This window comes from Kryptolebias marmoratus, linkage group LG15 (assembly GCF_001649575.2).
Source record: "Kryptolebias marmoratus isolate JLee-2015 linkage group LG15, ASM164957v2, whole genome shotgun sequence".
Classification (NCBI taxonomy): Eukaryota; Metazoa; Chordata; class Actinopteri; order Cyprinodontiformes; family Rivulidae; genus Kryptolebias; species Kryptolebias marmoratus.
Genome location: NC_051444.1, coordinates 25812892 through 25832990, shown reverse-complemented (window position 1 = coordinate 25832990; position 20099 = coordinate 25812892). Strand labels below are relative to the sequence as shown.

General features: G+C 38.3%; 1 protein-coding gene across 1 annotated transcript in view; it reads right to left on the bottom strand.

Annotated features, from left to right (window-relative positions):
• Positions 1–279: 279 nt before the first annotated feature.
• hsd17b12b (hydroxysteroid (17-beta) dehydrogenase 12b) overlaps positions 280–20099 on the bottom strand; it is a 23483-nt gene continuing 3663 nt past the window's right edge. The window contains exons 2-11 of the mRNA XM_017414301.3: positions 14470–14516; positions 13617–13692; positions 11466–11573; positions 11140–11204; positions 10387–10431; positions 9515–9549; positions 7380–7461; positions 6715–6780; positions 6427–6576; positions 280–1660 (exon numbers count right to left, since the gene is read on the bottom strand). Coding sequence (XP_017269790.1) covers positions 1553–1660; positions 6427–6576; positions 6715–6780; positions 7380–7461; positions 9515–9549; positions 10387–10431; positions 11140–11204; positions 11466–11573; positions 13617–13692; positions 14470–14516 — 782 coding nt within the window. The 3' untranslated portion in view covers positions 280–1552. The remainder of the gene's footprint in view (positions 1661–6426; positions 6577–6714; positions 6781–7379; positions 7462–9514; positions 9550–10386; positions 10432–11139; positions 11205–11465; positions 11574–13616; positions 13693–14469; positions 14517–20099) is intronic.

The following is a 20099-nucleotide window of genomic DNA, read 5'->3' as shown; positions in this document are numbered from 1 at the left end:
TGATTATATAGTATATTATATAATGATTAGATAGAAACATATCCCTGAATAAATATTGTTTGTAAATAAATCTGACCTTAGCCTCTGGAGTCATTTTGACCCAAAGGCAGCAAGAGGACTACAGGTACAACTGAACACAAATCCAAAGCTTGGAACTCCAACTCAGGCAGGAAGCAAAATGTCTTCAACTACAGGAGTCCAGGGAACATTTTGGATTTGCCACGTCCCGGACGACTGAGAATCTACACCAGCACAAGAAGTCACAAGTAAACACTGAGAGACCGTATCTGCAAAGCAAATTTATTGACAGAAGGAATGAAATGAAGGTTTCTACAATGTTTGTGTCAAACACCCAGGTTACCCCGAACAAGGAAAAGTTGAAAAGATAAAGTTGCTCAAGTTATTCCCTTGACAGAGCATTTTACTATTCAGAATGTTAGACAACATACTGCAAGCTAAAGCCAAAAACAAAGGAATGTATGACTCAAAGAGCAAAGAGGTATTGGTATACATGAACACACAAACCCTACAGTTTCTAGAAAAGAACAAGGAAATGTATTGGACATTAGATGTTTTGTGTTTTATTTGTTATGTTTTATTTATTTTATTTTATTTTTTGGATGGGGGGGGGTTCTTATCAGTTAATTCAGTAGATGTTATAAAATAACACATCTACTGTCATCCATGCATAAAGAAACCACCAAATTGTCATCTCAAAATCAAACCCAAGGTGGTAATTCTGAGCAGTATTATAGGTTTAAGAGAGGGATTGCTTTTAGGTTGGAAACAACAAAAAAACACTTTCAGATTTAACCACAAAATTCCTCCTTGTGCTGATTATACACACTGCCCTTTTTTTTTGTTATTTTTGCATCTAAAAGGTTGTGTGGTTTAATTATAGATGCGGCCTTCTCCCCAACATTTTAATACTGCTGAAAACATATTCTATTGATGATTTTTTTTTTGTTAGTGTTTGAAAGAATATTCTAAAATTAGACATTAAATGACAAATGTAATTATGAAAGGTTAGGGTTTCTAAACCAAAACTGAGTTCTGGCCTTTTGGGTTCTGGTAACTCAAGTGCTTGCAAAAGCCAAAGTTTTCACCTTCAGCGTTTTCTGAAAACAGCTTTAAGCTGCACCCACAGGAGCCACAGACACACATGTTCAGAGACATCACACCACAAATAAATCCAGCTTTATATCTTCTCTTCTTCCTGAAAGCATCATTTCTCCTCACGTTTGCTAGACAGATGGTCAGTTTTGGGAGTTGGTTTTGGTTCCCATGTTTAATTAAAGCTGTTTACTCAACAAAAAGCACCAATTGGTGCAATAGTTTTTACACAAATGTTTGGATTGAACACATCTAATGTGCTAACAGACTCACTCGGATCATCTATCACTTTCAGACGGAGGGGAAAGCCGGGATGTTGCCCAGAAACTGTCACTTTTTCTTTGCTTGGTCCATGATGATGATGGTAGTTGGATGCGTCATTAACACAGCTGGTTCCCTCTCTGTCTGTCGCCGCGGCTCCCAGCAGCCGCCGATCCATCTATCCCTGCTTCTGCTTCTTGAGGTAACGAGCGCGCTGGGACAGACCCATACCCATCATGTAGCTGTTGAGCATCTTGGCCGGGAGCAGAGCTGTAGTCACCCAACCCTACAGAGGGAAATTACATGGTCATCTGGTGGCATTTACAAATAACAGATTAGCATTTATTATTAATCGCCGACCCGCAGGAGCAACAACTGTGGCAGGCGTGTTTGCACGGGGCAAATTTCAAGCGACAGTGCCATTCTGATGCAGACGCCCTTTTCAAATTATCCCTGATCTGCGTGGCTTTTTGTTTGACGAGATCATAAAACTCAAAGTCCTCATTTCAACTGCTTTTTGAACTAATTCTCAAATGTGCTCTCCAAAACAACACACACAATCCCCACCCCCAACTTTATAGCCAGATGGTGTGTATCTCTAGGGTTCACGGATAAATCTACTTCATTTGCAAATAATTCAAATATGGCACATTAGTGGCCTGTTCAAATATCAATAATGAACATTTCTTCTACTTTAGCAACAAAGTCAGGTGACTCGGCTTTAATTTTACAACCTCGCTGCGTCGCAGCGCTGGCTGATGAATCCGTTTGAGATTTAAGTCCTCTTTGTAAACGACAAGCAGATTTATGCAGCATCATCAGTGGGTCTTTCACAGCCTCGCTGGAAAGATAATGAACTCATTTCAGAACCATCTCGAGAGCTTAGAAGGTGTGCGATTAATGTTGCTTATCGCTTTGTTGGCTTGATTATGCAGAAGCATCCAAGTTTAATGTCATGAAACAATGTACACTTGATGTAGATAAGGCAGTAAAGTAGGAGCCATTAATACGGGGTTCCGACACAGTTCCCAGTTTACAATTCCATACTTTTCCAGATTCAAACTTTCAGGATTTTCAGTTGTTCGCTGGGCAATTTCTTTATGCGCAAGTACAAACTTCCATGTACATTCTGTAACGTAGTTCAGCCATTTTGAAGTGGTGTTTCGTGTTGAAGTTATGAACAATAATTAGGTTATCTTAACCTTTGCAGAAAGCTCTTTGAATGACCTCAAGTTGTCGTTTTAATTGTGACAGGATTGACAAGCTGATAACTAGTCCAACGTGGATTTCTGCCACCGTAAAACAACTCCAACCTCAAACGTTTCACAGCAGTTATATAAAAAAAAAAGACTTTATAAACTTTTACACTGCTGTCATTTTCAAACTACACGGTTACCTTAGCAGGAATATCCCTGCTGGAAGTGCTTCGGGGAGCCATTTGCTCTAACAAATAACCACCGAATTTTATACATGTGTGTTAAACAATTGGCAGCGGTGTAAAGGTTAATTTAACAACATCTGCATGAAGCTGATTTAAGAAGGCAGTAATCCACTTTGGTCTTAGCTGCATTCAGACTAGCCATTAGCTTGTCAGTCTTGTCAGATTAAAACTCTCAACACTCAGACGGCTACCTACAACAGGTAGGATGTTAACTGGTTATTACTTTTCACACAGAACTACCCCTTTAATGGTCTTAATCACATACTGTAGTTTCTTATAAAACATTTTATTTTTGTAAAATTATTTCTAAATAAAAATCAATGTAAGCTTTAGGGCTCTTTGACAAGCTGCATACAGTACACACACAGACAAATTATCTGCACTTTAATGGCATTTAATAAAATCTGAGCTAGGTTTACAAAGTGTTTTACGATGTGTTTCTGATTCGCTGGCTGCTGACATCGGGAGTAATTGAGTTTTTATCTTGTATAAAAGAAAAGCTTTTTGTCTGAGCTGTTTACTTTTTTTATAGAAATTCTGACTTTTATCTTTTAGGAGCTGAAATAAGTAAAAGTGTCTGGAAACTCATATGATTTTCCACATTTTATTTTTCTTTATCCATGCATTTCTAGAGAATGAGATTAATTAATAATTAATAATTCCATTATTTTTAGGACTGCATAGAAAACCTGCTATTTCAGTGTGAAATAATTTTTTTTTTTGTAAAACTGCAAAAAAAAGATAATTAACATTTGATTGTCTTTTTGAGTGCCATGTGTACTACCAACAAGTTTTATTTTAGCTTTATTCATTTCATTTCAGTTTATTTTATTTTTTTTATTTTTAAAGCTGTAACTGGATATCGGATCATTACACCGCTTGGCTCAACAAATTTATTTCAGCATATCAACAACCGCATGGAATTTCAAACTATATTTGTAAAGTGGTTTTAGCAGGAACACTTAAGTATATCTGAGCTTCCGTGCCAATTCAAAACAAGTCAAATTCCTCTCGATTCCATATCTGTTTGGGTTTATCGTTTCGGGTTTTGTGCTCTGTCGTTATAATTGTTCCCCCAAAGAAAAATGAGCTACAGCAAATTTAACGGAGCAAATGTTCCTGTTTTTTATTTTATTTTATTTTATTTCTTTTTTTCCAGAAAGTTGCAGATTGCAGCTTTAGAACAAACTAAATTAGATACCGGCGAACCGGGGCTTAAAACTGTGAAACGTGAAGAGCTTTGCCACACAAGTGAACAGAGAGGGATTATCAGATAATCACAGCAACACGACTTGTCTGCTGCTCGTGGCTTTGTGAACTGAAGGCAGACAACATCTGTGCCGAATTTATGCACGAAAACTGGTGACTGCACAGGATTAATAACAGCCATTTATGTTGAACATGATTTATTGACCACCTGTGTGCCGTAATAAATTGGGTGGTTATACAAATGGGTAATCGATAAACATGATTGTTGATATTTAGGTCACAAAGTCCACTGCTGTCCAATATGGCCTGGATGAACGGGCGAGAGGAAAAACAAGACTATTTATTTATTTTATTTTTTGTCTCATGATAAATGAAGGCGGCCGCAGAAAGCCTGGACCTGGATTTGAGTTTCCATCTCATTTCTGTTAAGATGTTATTAAGATGCAAACGTCATTGAAAGCCAGTGGAGCGCTCTACTTCATTATGCTTATGTTTTAAAGCAGATGCTTATCGTAGCTGGGGGAACAACATCACTTCAGTCAGTGGAGGTGAACTTGTAGAAAGGGAACCTGAAGTCTTTTCTTACTGTTGCCAGGGCATGTCCTCACCTGATCGTCCACATGTTAACCTGCACCGGGTTCATGACTTTGACAGAAACCTCCAGTCTTAAAATTGTACAACTGACTTGCTGCACTTGTCAGTATTTTTTAGTGCCATTCACACTGCATGAGGTGCATTTCAGTTGTTCATTTTGGTTATATAAATGGACTAGATTAAGCAAGGGGGGGGGCATTTACCCAAAGCCATCATTTTAAAATTAGAGCTTAATGATGCATATTCAGAAGATTATTCAGTCATTCTAAGTGGTCAGTTTAGGATAAAAGATGAAACTTTCACAGCTGGTGTATCTATGGAGCGTAAACTGTCAGCAGTGTTTGTCTTTCAGCTTAAAGGTACAAACTATAAAACAAAAAGTAAAAAAGTTGACCGTAACAATATAAAATGGTGCAGCCTGAAAGCGTTTACGCCAGTAGTTTGCCATGATATTGCGAAATGCAGGTACGCACTCAATGTAAACAAAGCACTTAGATGATTCCTCCGAAAACCAAGTGCGAACTTCGACCTTCATTAGGCTGCTTGTGGTCTGTGGAGGTTAACAAATATGGTGGAACTGAACAGTGTAGAATCTCAGAGAAGATGTTTAGGTGGGTCGGCTCTAAAATTACAGAAATGACAGCAAATTTAAGGCTGAAATATTTGAAGAGCAGCCTTTGACAGACAAATTTGTCACTGATTATGTTTTCCAGAAAAAAAAAAAGATGAACTTCACCCATTTTTAAGTTTATTTCAATTTAGATTGTTTTAAAATCCTCTTTGCCTACTTTACTTAACAAATCAAGTCAAATTTATTTATATAGCACTTTTCATCAACAAGGCGGTTCAAAGTGAACAGAGAATAAATATGTATTATATGTATGTATATGTATTAATATAAAAATTGTTGGACTTTTTGATCCCAAATGGCTCTTTCATGAATGAGTTCATTGTTGACTTCTCTTCAGACACTTCGGCTGTTTCCTTAGATAAACTAACGCACCTGGTAATCAGCAGCCATTCACAAAATATGCTTACAAATTTTTGATTTAGGTACACATTAAATAAATATGAGTTCAAAATTAGTACAGATATTGTTTCTTACTTTGTTTTTTTTTTGTTTGTTTGTTTGTTTTTTAAATTGGTCTTTATGAAACTGGCATGAGTACTTTTAAATTAAACTTGGCTTAAAATGAAGAAATGGTTACAAAAATCTGCTTTCTGTGGCCTGAAAAGTGTTTGAATACTTCTGCAGATTAAATTTAGTTTAATTTGTGACTCTTCCCTAGTGACCAAATCTAAGTTCAAACTACAGACGGCAAAAAAAAAACAAAAACAAAAAAAACACATTGACATGAAATGTTTGACATGCTGCTAAATTTCAATAGAAATCCTAATTTTGTTCCAGTTCGGCACTGCTCACTTTTAGAGTCAGATTTGTTTCAGGTTTCCAGTAAAGATCAGAAAATGAATGTATGCATCTCTTCATCACCCCACAGCTGACTGAACAACAGGAATCGAACCACTGGTCTACCTGAGCTGAGCAAATGTAACACAGCAAAGATGAATGACTGTGAATAAATCCAAAAGGAGAAACATTTCCAGGACATTCGGAAACAGACTCTGTCCAAATAAGCCTTTTAGAATCAGAAATCAGGTTTCCATAGTAACTAGTTATCTGCTGCTGTGGGAAAATTAAAATAAGTCATTTTCACTTGTAGGCATCATATATTTTGAAATTTTGAGAGCATATTTGCTTCAAAGTCTGGGATGTGACACTTGCTCCTGTTTTACATTCCCGGGCTTACCATGATGGCGTGTGGGAGGTAGCCATTGGTCTGCGTCTGCAGTCCCACAGTGTTGAGCTCAGCTGCGACGTATCGCTCTGGACTCGGCTTGTCCAGCGTGGCCCGTCGGATTTTACTCAGCTTGGTTGCAACGAAAAATGGCAAAACGCTCTGGGGGGCAAAAGAATCAAACATGACACATGACGATTCCCTGTGACAAGCCTCGTGGATTTTGATCAAACGTATTTTTGAAACATTGGATTCTACAAATACTGCCATCAGACATTATGAAACGCATACAAACTTTACCTGAATGATGATCCCTTTGCTTTTATACTCAGCTTGCAGTCCTCGTGAGAAGAAGTCCACGAATGCCTATTTTAAGAAAAGACAGGTCATTAAGGTCATACCGTTCACAAACTCAACATCAAAGAGCTCAAGAGGAATTATATTCACACATTCAAAACGCAGAAAGCAGTCAAAAGCCTGTGGAATCGATGTCCTTTCATAGCGTTTACTAAATATACTGTTTATGAGCTTATTTAAACTTGAACTGAAAATGGCAGCACATTAATCAGGAAGAGTAAAAAGCAGCTAAGAAAAAACTGGTATCTAATGTTTTGACACTGCATACACCACTTCACGAGCTTTAAGTTCTACTTTAACATTGGACAAAAAAAAAAACAAAAAAAACTACTCAATGTGTTTTTCATGCTTGGGAATTGCGACAGCAAAACAGTCTGTCACTTTAATCCTACATGCAAGTGAACGTTCCCGTATCGATTCCGTTTTGCCTCAGTCTGTGTTGGTCAATGAGAAAGAATAATTCATAAGACAAAAAAGCAAGGATGGATTTCTCCTCGAAGGCTACAATGTATGTTAACACAAACTGTTTATGGAGCTGGGGTGGTACCTACACGTCTCCCTTCAAGTAACACTCGATGGGAAGGTCATACGCCGCGTAGCGCAAATACCTTGGAGGCAGAATAGACAGTGAGGAGAGGAACAGGGTACATCCCGCTGGCAGATGAGATGTTGAGGATGGCCCCCTTCTTCCTGGAAACCAGATGGAAAGAAAGGGAGAGAAAAAAAAAAAAGTTATTTTACATCAGACAGAAACAGACTCTGGGAGAGAAAAAAGGGGCAACAGCCACTTCAGCCTGAAATCAATCTGAGCAAGATAAAAGAATATGGTAGTGCATGTACTTGCATGCTGAGCCAAAGCTGCACTCGTAGTGCATCAAAGTAGAGCTGGTGGATAATGATAAGATCAAAGATACAGCAACATCAATACTTAAATGTTTACAATCTGATGACATTTTTGCTTCAGCCTGTGGTGCCTTCAGCCAGCATTTTCCTTTTTTGGGGGGGAATATGAATCTTATTTTGGGGAGGAAAAAAAAAAAATATATATATATATATATATATATATATATATATATATATATATATATATATGTTGGGCAGTTTGCAGGAATCAACCCTCATGGAGTTATTCACTGATGTTAGATCCCAACAGCCCCGGTCCTTCTAATGTAATACGTGGAAATTTAGTTTGAGGTGGCAAAAAATATTTCTTTAAGCAGGAACTTAATCACTGCACTGTTTTCAACTCAAACCAAATCTAATTTGGGAATACAAACACATCGAAATTAATTGCTTACCAATCTACTTAATTGGAGATTTCTGTTTTCCGTAATCAGTACTGCTGTATCTTTTAGCGACAAAAAAATAAAACCCCTGCAACATCAAACATCTCATTTTTCTATATTGTGATTTACAGCTTGTGTACCGTGTGAAACTTTTGTCTCCCCCTTTTGGTAGCAGTAGGAATCACACAAAAAGCATACAATGTCATATTTCATATTTAGGATGCTCCGAGTTGCTTTAACTAATTTAACTGAGTAATGTAAAATACATCCATGCCACTGTGTTGGTACAGGGATGTAATGACAGAAAGGAAGACTCAAAACTCCAGTATACTGTAGGACATGCATTTACATGATGCCAATTGTTGTTGTTTTTTCAATTTGAGGTGAACATGGTGGCATAAACCTGTATGTAGTTGACATTTACTTACAAGTATATGCCATGCACTCTATTGTTTTGATACGTACTTTACTTTTTTTATTATCATTTTAAGAAAGCAAAACAAGACTTCAAATTTCTTTGAAGAAACAAATTCCTACAATCCTACATCTAATTTCCATCTCTATAATATTAATGAAGCCTACAATCTGCAAACCTATTCATCGTCCGCGGCCTAAGGTGAGGCAGCGAGAATGTTTTTGCCGGTGTAGGTGTGTGACTTTTAGAGTCAATCCCATTCAAGATGGCCAGAACAGCTAAGCAGTTTTACAGATATTGAGCCAGGATTTGGTGTTGTAGTAGCTGAAAGTCAGCTTTAACACATACTCCAAGCGCTATACATTGCGTCTTTGCTTAAAACTTTGGCATTAATTGTTAAAATCATCACCGTATGTCTGTTAGCAAAATATCTCATGAACAGCTAGACATAATATAGTAATCAGAAAGCAGTTACGGAACTTTTGGCACCAAGATGGCTGCCACAGCTAAGCAATTTTGTCTAATATTTGTGCTGAGTACCAAACTGGCTATAACGGCCAATTTTACAATCACTTGCTAGTAAATAAGAGTCGTTCCCATCACATACTTTGAGTTTTAACTGATCGTGCAATAAGGAAGTCTGTTAGCATATCTCATGAACCACTGGACAGATTTTAGTGAAACTCAGAAAGCAATCATTGGGTGAACATCTACAGCTGATTAACACAATTCAAGATGTCCGCCACAGCTAATTGTCATCTTCAACACGTCACTAACACATCACACGAGATCTCCCAAAACTGCACAAGGTCATGTTCGAGGTTTTGGAAATCCAACTCTGTTCTTTCTCATCGTGGGAAGATTTTTGGTATGAAAGGTGGCGGGCGATATGGATTCCTTCAAGGAATGCTAGGCCTTTAATAAAGCTCCGTATTCTCACTGTTTTTAGTGGTTATAAATATTTCTAAACATCGGTACTTTTAAACATTTCAACATCAACAACATGTGGGAACTAAACCCCCCCATGGACCCAAAAACTTACCTGTCTACCATCTGAGGTAAAACTAGACGCGTCATCTGAAAGAACAATAAAAAAAAAAGAGAATTGACACAGATACAGAATACTGACAGAAAGGAGAAAAAAAAAAGTTATTGTGCGTAGTGTGTGTGAATGTGCTCCTCCACATTTGCAAACATGCGTGCGTGTGGGCGGTATGTGAAGAGGTGGTCAGAGAAGCGAGACAAAGACAGAGAGGAAATGTTAATGATAGCAGAGGGAGCCATTTGAAGAAATATTGAATAACCTAAATTAAGTGTTAAAGGAGTGGGCGGACTTTAGCTGCTGTTGAACATGGTGGACAGAGATGGAAGTCACTTCCTGTCCTTTAAGTCACCGTTTTGTCTGTGTGAGTGTGTATTCCCTGCTCTGTAAGGCTGTCTTCACATCACAAATCACCTTGAGTTCACGTGGACAGACTTAAATACTCAAAAGTGGTCAAGACGCCACACAAACACCACTAATTTAAAGTTTATAAAGCCCATCAGGTGCTGACTGATTCAGTCGTTTGGAATCACCTCTGCTTTTAGCTCTCTGAACAGACATGAAAGCACTTTTTGAATACTTTATCCACCCTCGGACCTTTCCATTTTTTATTCCATTCAACTGGAGCATTTCACCAAGAAAAAAAAATGGTTTAAAAATACATTACCCTTGGATCAAAAACAAATCCACCTATCTGTGCATGCAGAGTCAGGGCTGTAATTGCTGCTAAAGGTGCATTAACTAAATATCAGCATATGCAGTCATGATTGCTTTATTTTGCACTTTGGATTTGTTTTAACATTAGCATTTCAAAGAGGCTTCCTTTGAGATGAATGTGCTCAAAAAGCCTCACTGCATGGTGCAACACTCACCTGGCACACTGATGTTATGTTAATGTTGACCATTGTGTCTATGAACTGAAACACACACACACAATCAAAAAAAAAAGGAGCATTATTGCTGCAGGTCAGGTTTGTGCAACTGTACGAATTATCATTTAAAAACCGTGACAGTTTCATCAGTTTTGAGAAGAACAATAAATAAACAGATAAATATAAACAGAGGCCCTGACATTTGTTATTTAAAGTAGCGTTGACAGAATAAACAACGTACACACACCTACAAAAGACAAGCTAAACTCATTTTATAGATCTTTAAAGCTGCATGACAAACATTACTCTACTACCTACAAACCTGAATGATTTAACGAGTTAGGAGCCGGCACTTTAAGGTCTTTTCTTCAACAGAACAGTTTAAAAAAAAAGAAAAAAGCACCAGACTGATAAAAGCAGAGCGAGGCAGTCCACTCACAGGATATCGATCTACTCTAAAGTGGACTTGATTGATCCAACCAGGTCTTCTGTCTAACATAAGCGAGCTGACCAAACACACAACATCACACATCACAGCAGAAATGAGACTTTTATGAAAAGAGTGTTGGGAGAATCTAGACAGAGTAGAATGTAAACAAATAAATAAAAACAAAAAGGTCTGTGCTGTGCTATTGTTGTCATTGCTGTTCAGACCGAATGATGACATCAAATGCTTTAAAATTCTAGCTTTCACACAAATTTTAAATTCTCAGAACCTACTGTCAAACAATAATAATAATAATAAAAACTTACAGTGTCCAGATTGGGAACGCTGAGGAAGAACTCAGGGTACGAATAGGATATGCCAACATTGTTAACTATAAACAAGAGAAAATAGACAATGATGACAAGGATTAAGAACAGAGCGAAACACTGACACTACCGTACGTGCATTTAAAGGTGTAATTCATTTCTTAGTCTTTAGAGGGCAGCAAAGCACTGATAAATTAACCTCTTTTCATGAAAAGCTCACATTTCTAACAGTGAAATGAAGAGGAATCCACAATGAATCGGAATTTGTAAATAAATAATTGCATTTTCTGTAAGTAAGGTGACCTCTGCACCTGCTGGAGTCTTACCTAAAACTCCAATCTCCAGCCCCGCAAGTCCATCTTCAATCTTCGAATAAATGTCCACAGCGCTGAAGTCCGCCGCAATCGTTTTGGTCTCCACGCCACATTTGCTGGCTGAACACATGCGTATGGATTTAAATTTAGTAAACGCACATATTGAAGCTGAAGAAAACAAATTTTTTACATAGTTACATAGGAACTATGACAAGATACTGAAAGAATCATCAGAGAGGATATCCCATTTGTAAAAAGAGGCTTTTATGTAATTTAATGAATTCACAGGAGAACTTAAAATCAAAATGACTTGGCTACTTTTACAAATGACTGAATAAGGGATGACATGTTCAACAGATGAAAATTAAGTGCTACATTTGTAGGGGTAATTTAATTACTTAATTATGCACTTATTTGGGGAACCCCCCGTCCAGCGGGAAAAACATTTATGATCCTACTGTTAATAGTAAAATCAGTCTCATAACTTTGAAAGAGTCAGAACCCCCTAAGGTTCTGTGACTTCTTATACTTGTGATAGTGCCCATAAATTACACACAAGCCACTGACGGTGAGAACGTGCATCTTTTCACCTTTTGTGTAACGTTCATTGTAATAAACAGATATGGTAACAAGCAGGTTGTGAATATCTGATATCACAACATTATACTTTAGAAAGGTTTAACCAAAGCAAAAGTAAATGTATGTAACATGACATTTGAGAAAGTCTGAGGCAAAACAGAGTTTGTGATAACTTTTGAGGGAGACTTTGGCCAGAGAAAATTTAACCGAAGGAGAGGTCCGGGTCGTGGCCAAAAGTGTTGGCAGCCCCAGAAATCTTCCCAGAAAATGAAGAATTTCTCTCAGAGAGTTATTGCAACTACATGTTTTGTTATACAGATGTTGAATTCTTTTGGGTGGATTGGAACAACACAAAAAACAGAAAGAAATTTACTATAAATGAGTTTAAACCAGATACCTCAGCTATGCTTTTGAAGAGGGTCTGGAATAATAAAGGTCTAATATAAAGAAATGGATTTAATTGGTCGCTTAGAAAATGTAATTTAAAAAAAAAAAAATAGGGTTTCAATCAGACTGTCCTGGCACTTTTTAATGCCTCAGATGGGAACAGGATGTCTGTTTCTGGGTCACTCCTTTGGAAACCAACCAATAAGTGTCCTAACATTCTTGATTCCTGTTGGGATATAGAAAACGTTCTTATCTGTGAGCTTTTCCAGGTGGAACCATGAGGAAGAGGGGTGAAGGGTCTTGCAGCTGGAGGCGTGAGCTTGAGGTGAGAGTGAGTTTCGAGACTAGGCCGATATTTGATAGATTGTGGGCTCTACAAATCATTAAGTCACTTGTCAATTAGGTTGGCTGGATGGTAAACACTTCATGCTCAGGATAAATGAGGTTGTACAGCTGCATTAGGGGTGACCGTCAGATCAGAGGGTTTTATGATTAATATAAAACCAATATTAGTCATTTGTCCTTGTACCTCAAGTACTATTGACTTTCTTTGTTTCAAAATGAGCTACGAGTACGATTAATTATATTTCACAGTGATGTGACATGATTAAATACAATAATAATATTAATAATATTAACATGTGATAGACTCAGCCACGTATTGGTAAAATCAGTCCACACGCTCACCTCTTTGGTTTATTTTATTCTGCAGCTGTACATATATTGAGGTCTGTTAGATAAATTATGTGTCTCTTTTTTTAAGTTACCTGGTTTGGGTGAGTTGGCAGCTTCCTGTCTGGGCAAGAGGTGTGGCCAAGGGCTGAGGACTTTGAAAGCACAATGCCAGCTCAGCAGGACCAACCGTGTGCTTGTTAGCAAGGGGGGTGTTTTAGGTTCTTAGTTAGTAATGATGTTTGTGTGTAAAAGGTCGGACCAAATCACTGTACAAGTTCCCCTTCTGTGTCTTTGTAGGTCAGTCTGGTGAGTTAAGGTTTGCTCAGTTAATATTCTCCAAGTCACTGTTTGAATAGATTTATATTTAGCAGACCTCCTTTATGGGCCAGTTAACTATATTTGAACTTTGATCTTTGTCATTTTTGGGGTAAAATAAAGATCCACTCTGAAGACATTTTTCCTGTGTCCTCTATGTCTTCACAGCTTGGTACCCCCCACAACATAAGCATAAACTTTTCTCACCGATCGCCTTGGAAACGTCATCAAGCTTCTCCTGAGATCTGCTAATCAGAACGATGGAAAAACCTCTGCGGGCGAGCTGTGATCGAAGAGAGTCAACAAAGACAACGAGGAACTTAAAATATCTTCCTGAAACAAAGTTTCTCTTTAGCAAGGATCACACTTCAGAAGCAACAGAAACAAACTGGCGCACCCCCCCTATTGGTTCTAGTTTGTCAAACTTCTTTAAAGGGTTTCCTAAGGTGGCCGACGGGTGCAAACGCACACCTATAATTCACATGACATGGAGGCTGAAATGTTGAAACAATTCAACATTATTTTTGTTTTGCAAGTGTCATTAGTTTGGTAATTTGTTGATGGTTCCTAAGTGAAGACACGTGGAGCGCAGATATCATACCTCGGTCCCCCTAGTGGTCTGGTGAACTTCCATTATGTGGAGTTAGTTTGCAGCTTTTTTTTATCTAACTTGCTGGTGTTTTTTTGTTTTTTTTTTTTGGGGGGGGGGGGGTAGTGTTTTGGGTACTTGCAGGATTTTTCCTTTGCACTTGTTCTGTTGGTTGTATGTTTTTGCTTTTGTCTTTTTTCCTGTGTTTCAGCATTTTGCTGTTTCACTGTGTTTGTGTTTTAGTGTTTGCGGCGCGTTTTTACCTGTCGGCCACCCTAGTTTCCATGTGAAAAATCCAACTGAAACTTTGTCACAACGTTAACTGTGTCTTTACTAAAATTAAGCTTTAAGAGGAAAACTTTTAAAAACAAAATGAACAAAAATGGAAGTTTTTGCTCACATTATAAATACAAACTGCAGCATTGTTAGGCATTACTTTTGGGAGTCGAAACCTTTTCACAGAAAGCTTACCTCCTCAGCATATGCTTTCCCAATCCCATCTGTGGCTCCTGTCACAACTACAAGGCAAAAGACAAACAAATCGAATAAGCAGACAAAAAAAGAAAAAAAACACACTATTCTCAAAACAAAAATCACAATTAATTAGAAACATTACAATTATTTCTATACATGAATATAGTTCATTCAAACTGAAAGAAGGTTGTATCATTAAACAATTATTTGCACCTGGTAGTATTACAATAGTAAGATAAATGAGGGACCGAGTTAAAGCAGTTTAATGTTTTTTACAAATTAGCATCATCTTAAATCGGGGTGACTAGTATTTGTGTATACAGTTATTTTATCTCTAAATAAAGACTGCTTAACACAAACAAAGAAAAAAAAAGACTGACAGAAAGACAGATCCATCCTTCAACTTCATGGACTGTCCTGAGATTATGCAGCAAAAAACACAGAAATAAAAGTAATAATTACACCAAAAAAAAAGTTGTTTTAAATTCTGATTGATATTCTCCTGTCTCTCACTATTCGTGATTATGTTTTTTTTTCCTCCTCTTCGTTTCCTCTCGTGTGACATGCAGCGTCAGGCTCAAAGTCCAAGGGAAACGGCGATAACTGCAGAAAGTCAAAGCTGCACGTGGCAGCACTGATAAACGGACGAATGCTGCCACCTGCTGAAACTTCTGACGTCTGAACAATAGCGTGCAAAAAAAAAACAGTAATGACGGTGGCACGTCACAAAAAAAAAACACTTTACAAAAAAATGCAAAAAGAAAGAAACGATCTTTCAAGGCCAAAGAGCTCTGAGTGTGAGTGCAAACTAATGCATTGCTGACTGGAGTGGGCGGGGGGTGGGGGCGGGTTGTGGAGAGAACTTGATGTGACAAGGGAAGATATAAGGAAGAGAAAACAAGGTCTTTTCTGTCATCAGCAGAGCGAGCAGACGCCCTGGAAATGCCTGGCACAAACAGCAGCAGCAGCAGCAGACTATTTTTAGCAGCTGCTGTCTTTCAGAAGGAGCTATTCATCACAACTCAGGCTAAATATAACAAAAAGTGGATTTAGCCTGTCCCTGTGTAACCTGCAAAGCCTCGCTTACAGAGGAATACTCATCTATACTCATTCGATTTGGACTTATTTCATGTTATTTGTCGGGTTTATTTTTTTTTTTCCCTCCTCATCCTGGCTCAGGTCTCCTTGACGGGGTAAAGTGCACTTAAGATGAAAACATTGGTTCAATCGTTAAATCAGACCACACCATTATGTTTGGGTGCACTGGAGAGAGCAGCCTCTAAGATCTGCAGGCAGGGCCTTTAATACACTTAAGATCATTAAACCCTACATGCAGTGATATGACAAAGCGGAGAAAAAACAAGCATCTTCAGAGTTGAGACTAGTGTTTGCATCTAAATAAATGCAGCTTAACTTGTGTTCAATAATGAGAGTATGGCAGTATGGCAGGTATTTTTAAATATCAAGACCTGATGGAGACAGGGTTTGATGCAGCATGATGAGGATTATTTGATTTTTAAGAATCAATTTTGTGGCCATCGTATCCTTTTCATGGCTTTATAATTACCACACGCCACAAAAAGGTGAAGGCAGATGATGCTTTTGTCAAAATATCTCCTGAACTTCTGGATGGATCTTAATGAGTCTCAGAAAGGAATTTCAGGATGTACATTTATAAACTGACTTTTGGAGTCACCCCAATTTAAGATGGCCACCGCAGCTAATAAGCAAAAACATAAAACTGCTTTAATTCATGGTCAACACATCCTGAAAAGGTAATGCATCCTGTGAAACCTCACAATATTAGCCGAGACTGTGCACAACATTTACAATCTGAAGTTAATGTAAGATGAAAATTAGTCTAAAAATCTGTCATAAAAGGCAGCGGGCAATATGCATTCCTTCAAGCTTTTAATATATTTATGCATTCATTGTTTACAAAACGCCATATGATACATCTGATGTCAGGCAGGCCTAGACAACATGTCTAGAGCTACCATTTAATCTTACAAATCTTAAACATATGTCAAAATAAGTGAATGAATACCATAATTATACACTTTCAGACTTATCCAGGATCAATTTAAAAAAATAAAATCTACTGTTTAACCTGGATTATTTTGACTGTCAAGTCTAACAACTTCCATAACGACACAGGCCTTTGCGTTCTTCTAAATGTGATTCAGTTGCAGAGGGAGGTTGAAATCTTATTAGCTGCAACAACATGGAACAGCAGGTGCTTGGGCCATTTCTGCCGATCTAATACTCTTTCAGAGGTAATGCAGTTTCATTTTAAGCAACTATTTAGATTTGTGCACGATCCTATTCATTCCATTTTCCACTTATTTGCGTATCGACCCTTTTCCTGTGCCCATCTTCCTTTTTTTTATGATTTTCTCGAGTGTGGATGACGCGGAGATTCCGAGCATCCTCTAGGGCTGCAGGAGAGCCAAACAGAAGGGAGTCGGAGGAGGAAAAGAGGAAGGAAAATGACAAACACGAACATGGGGGATCCTGGGGGCAACTAAAAATAGTACAGAGAGAGAGAGAGGGGGGGGGGAGGGTGGTGGGGGTACGAGAGAGTCTGCAGGCAAAATGATGAGAGAAACACATGGGATGGGTTATTTTTAGTCGTTTTAAGAATGAACGGTTTCGCACTCGGAGCAGAAGAAAAAAAAAAAAGAAAAAATGAAAAATTACAGCTGATTGCATGTTCCCTTCACTCAAATAAAACGAGATCTATTTTGGGAACTGCTGTTGTCTCCTGAAAACTAGGTCAGACTGGCTAAGTGTCCTGATGATAGTGCTCCTGTGTGCGTATCAAATCCCATTATCAACATAGTAACATGTCACTCCCCAGGCCTTCACTGGCATCACTAAAACCTGATTAGGACATAAAAAGCTGGACTGCAGGTACCTTAAAGTAGCCACCAGATAGTAGTCAATCACTTATGGCATACAAGAAAAGGGATCAGTCAAGGTGTTTACAGAGATAACTGATGTCCAACTATTAGTGCACTAATTACAGACAAAACCCTAAGAAATTGAAAGCTTATTATTCCATGAAGGAACAAACCACCTGCCGCCTTGATATGCCAGAGTTTTAAACTAAAATCATCTTGTGGTAAGAAGAAAGGGAGTCAAACCTTGTAAATGGGGTTGAGCACGTAGGGTTAAAAATAGAGAGGGAGCACTCGTCACGTGATTGTGTGATGCAATGGACAATCGTTGTCATTATCAAAACAAGGAATCAATCAGCACGCCTGAGTCGTGTGCATGTCATAACTGCACCAAGAAATGCAATAAAGTGTCTGGAATATCCTTCCATAGGTAAGTACCCCTACAATATACAATTTTATGAGACTTTAGTCAAATTGTCATGGAAAACTACATTCAAAATGTATTAGAACATGGTTAATCCACTATGTTCACAATGACACTTTCTGCTTTTAATACAAGAAATGTATGTGATTAACAGCTGCTGCATGTCTGAGCAATAATTTGGATATATAATTAAAGGGGTTTAACCTTAAAGTGCACATGTCCTGATTTCAAGTCTGGATCCTTATTGTGTTGTTTTTAGTTGTCAAGTATGTTTTACTTTGACACTAGTATTGTTCCTATATTTTATAAAGACAGGATGTAGCAGGCCTGTATGTTGACAATCCAGATTCTCCTAACTTCAGCTTCTCTGCTGACTTCTGGCTCTCCTCTGCTTTGTTCCGCTTTCACCGGGTTCATTTCATGGAGCCAACATGATTTTACACCAGTGGGTTGAATTTAAGGATGATCTAGTACATAACTGAAGAGCTGCATCATTTCAAAGACGCCATGTCTTCTCATTGACGCACATGCTCCTGTTTTGGTGGCCATTTTGAATCCTCCATGACATCACAAACTCTGATTAGACAATGCGCGGGAGTCCTCCCAATTTTTAACTATGCACAATCTCGTTCAGTATCAAGACCTGTTCAGAGCTCGGAGGATGTGCTGAAGATAACTCTCAGCTACGACCACATCAAACTTTAGCTCAGTATCTGTAAAACTGACTGACGTTTTACCATTTATGTGTTTCCTGAGGTCAGTTAGCTGTGGTGGCCATCTTGGATTAGACTGACTCTAAAAGTTAATCGGTTGAAGACGTACATCTGATTATTACTTTCTGAGAGTTTCATTGAAATCCATCCAATGCTTCATGATATACATTGCTAACAGACAGACAGTACTGACTGACAGTTAATGGGGAAGTTTTAAGCAAAGATGTTGCTCAGTGTTTAAGGCTTGCAGAATGTGTTGTGCTTTATGCTCAGCTACTACGATACAGATACTAGGAAAAAATGTGGTAACAACTAAGTTATAGCTATTTTTGTGTTTTCAAAAGATCATTTGGCTGTGGTGGCACTCTTGAATTGGGTTAACAAATGTTAACCATTTGTGTCTTATACAGACACACACAGAGATAGGCAAAAACATTATCGCCCTGATGCCTTCAGCAGCGGACGATAACCAATAAAGTGGTTTCAGACTAACAGAGTCCATTTGTAATACCACAAATCAGAAAGGAATCCATAAAATCCTGCGCATTCTGGCCAGCAGAGGGCGACACAGAGTTCTACTCCAATGAGCCCTGAACAGAAATTTAAGGTTGCAGTCGGCAAAGGATTACCGGGAGTAGGAGGTCTTATGCGTTTTACTGAAGAAACAAACACAAAAACACCACAGGAAGAATTTCAAATAAGCAGAGAGTCATTAAAACCTTTCAGACGCTTGAAGCAGCTACTTTCTGAGAGAGGAAAGCCTTCTGCCAACACATAAAAATCCAGTTATCTTGGCTTTAAAAGCACTTATCAGAATATGGTTATCAATATCTACTTGCAGAAATTCTAATCTTGCCAGAGCAAATGTGGTTACACACCAAGTCCTATTCACAACTCAAAGTCCGCATCAAAATTTGAAACATAGCATTTCAGCCATTTGACAACCTTAGATTTTGCATAAGTTGAACTTTTTACAAAAAGTACCAAATAGCATAATAATAATCTAACAGAAACTGTAAAAACAAAAGGAAATAATGTTTAAAATTCCCAACTTATGTTGTTCATTTTTTATTTGGTTTACGTCACCCCTGCATAATAAAGTAGCCACAGCATTGATGACTGAGCCTTTGTCTGAGAAAGCGTGGCCACATTAAATTAAAGCTCCCACTACAACGGCTCTCTGTAACGTTTTCACAGCTGCTCTTTTCTTTTACTCAGTCGCTCAGCATCAGCATCTCCTCCGCCCACGCGCACAGACACACACATACACGCGCGCGCGAAATGTGAGCGCCAGTGAACCGGAATCCCGAGGATCCCTGCGTCTCGTGGACGGGCCGCATTTATGAATGGCTCTGGCGGTCTTATATAAACGGGCCGTCCTCTCAATCAAGTCCACTTCGCGCAGACGAAGTTTGTGAATGAAAGTAGCACCGGAAACCAACGGGCTCCCTTTTGCCTCATTGCATATTCTGAAATCCTTTTGCATGAGCGATCCAAAAATAGCCCGCCCTCTCTCCGTCTGATGCGTTTCCATTTTTAGCTGGGTACACACACACACGCACAAAAAAAAAAAAACTCTACATAATTTAC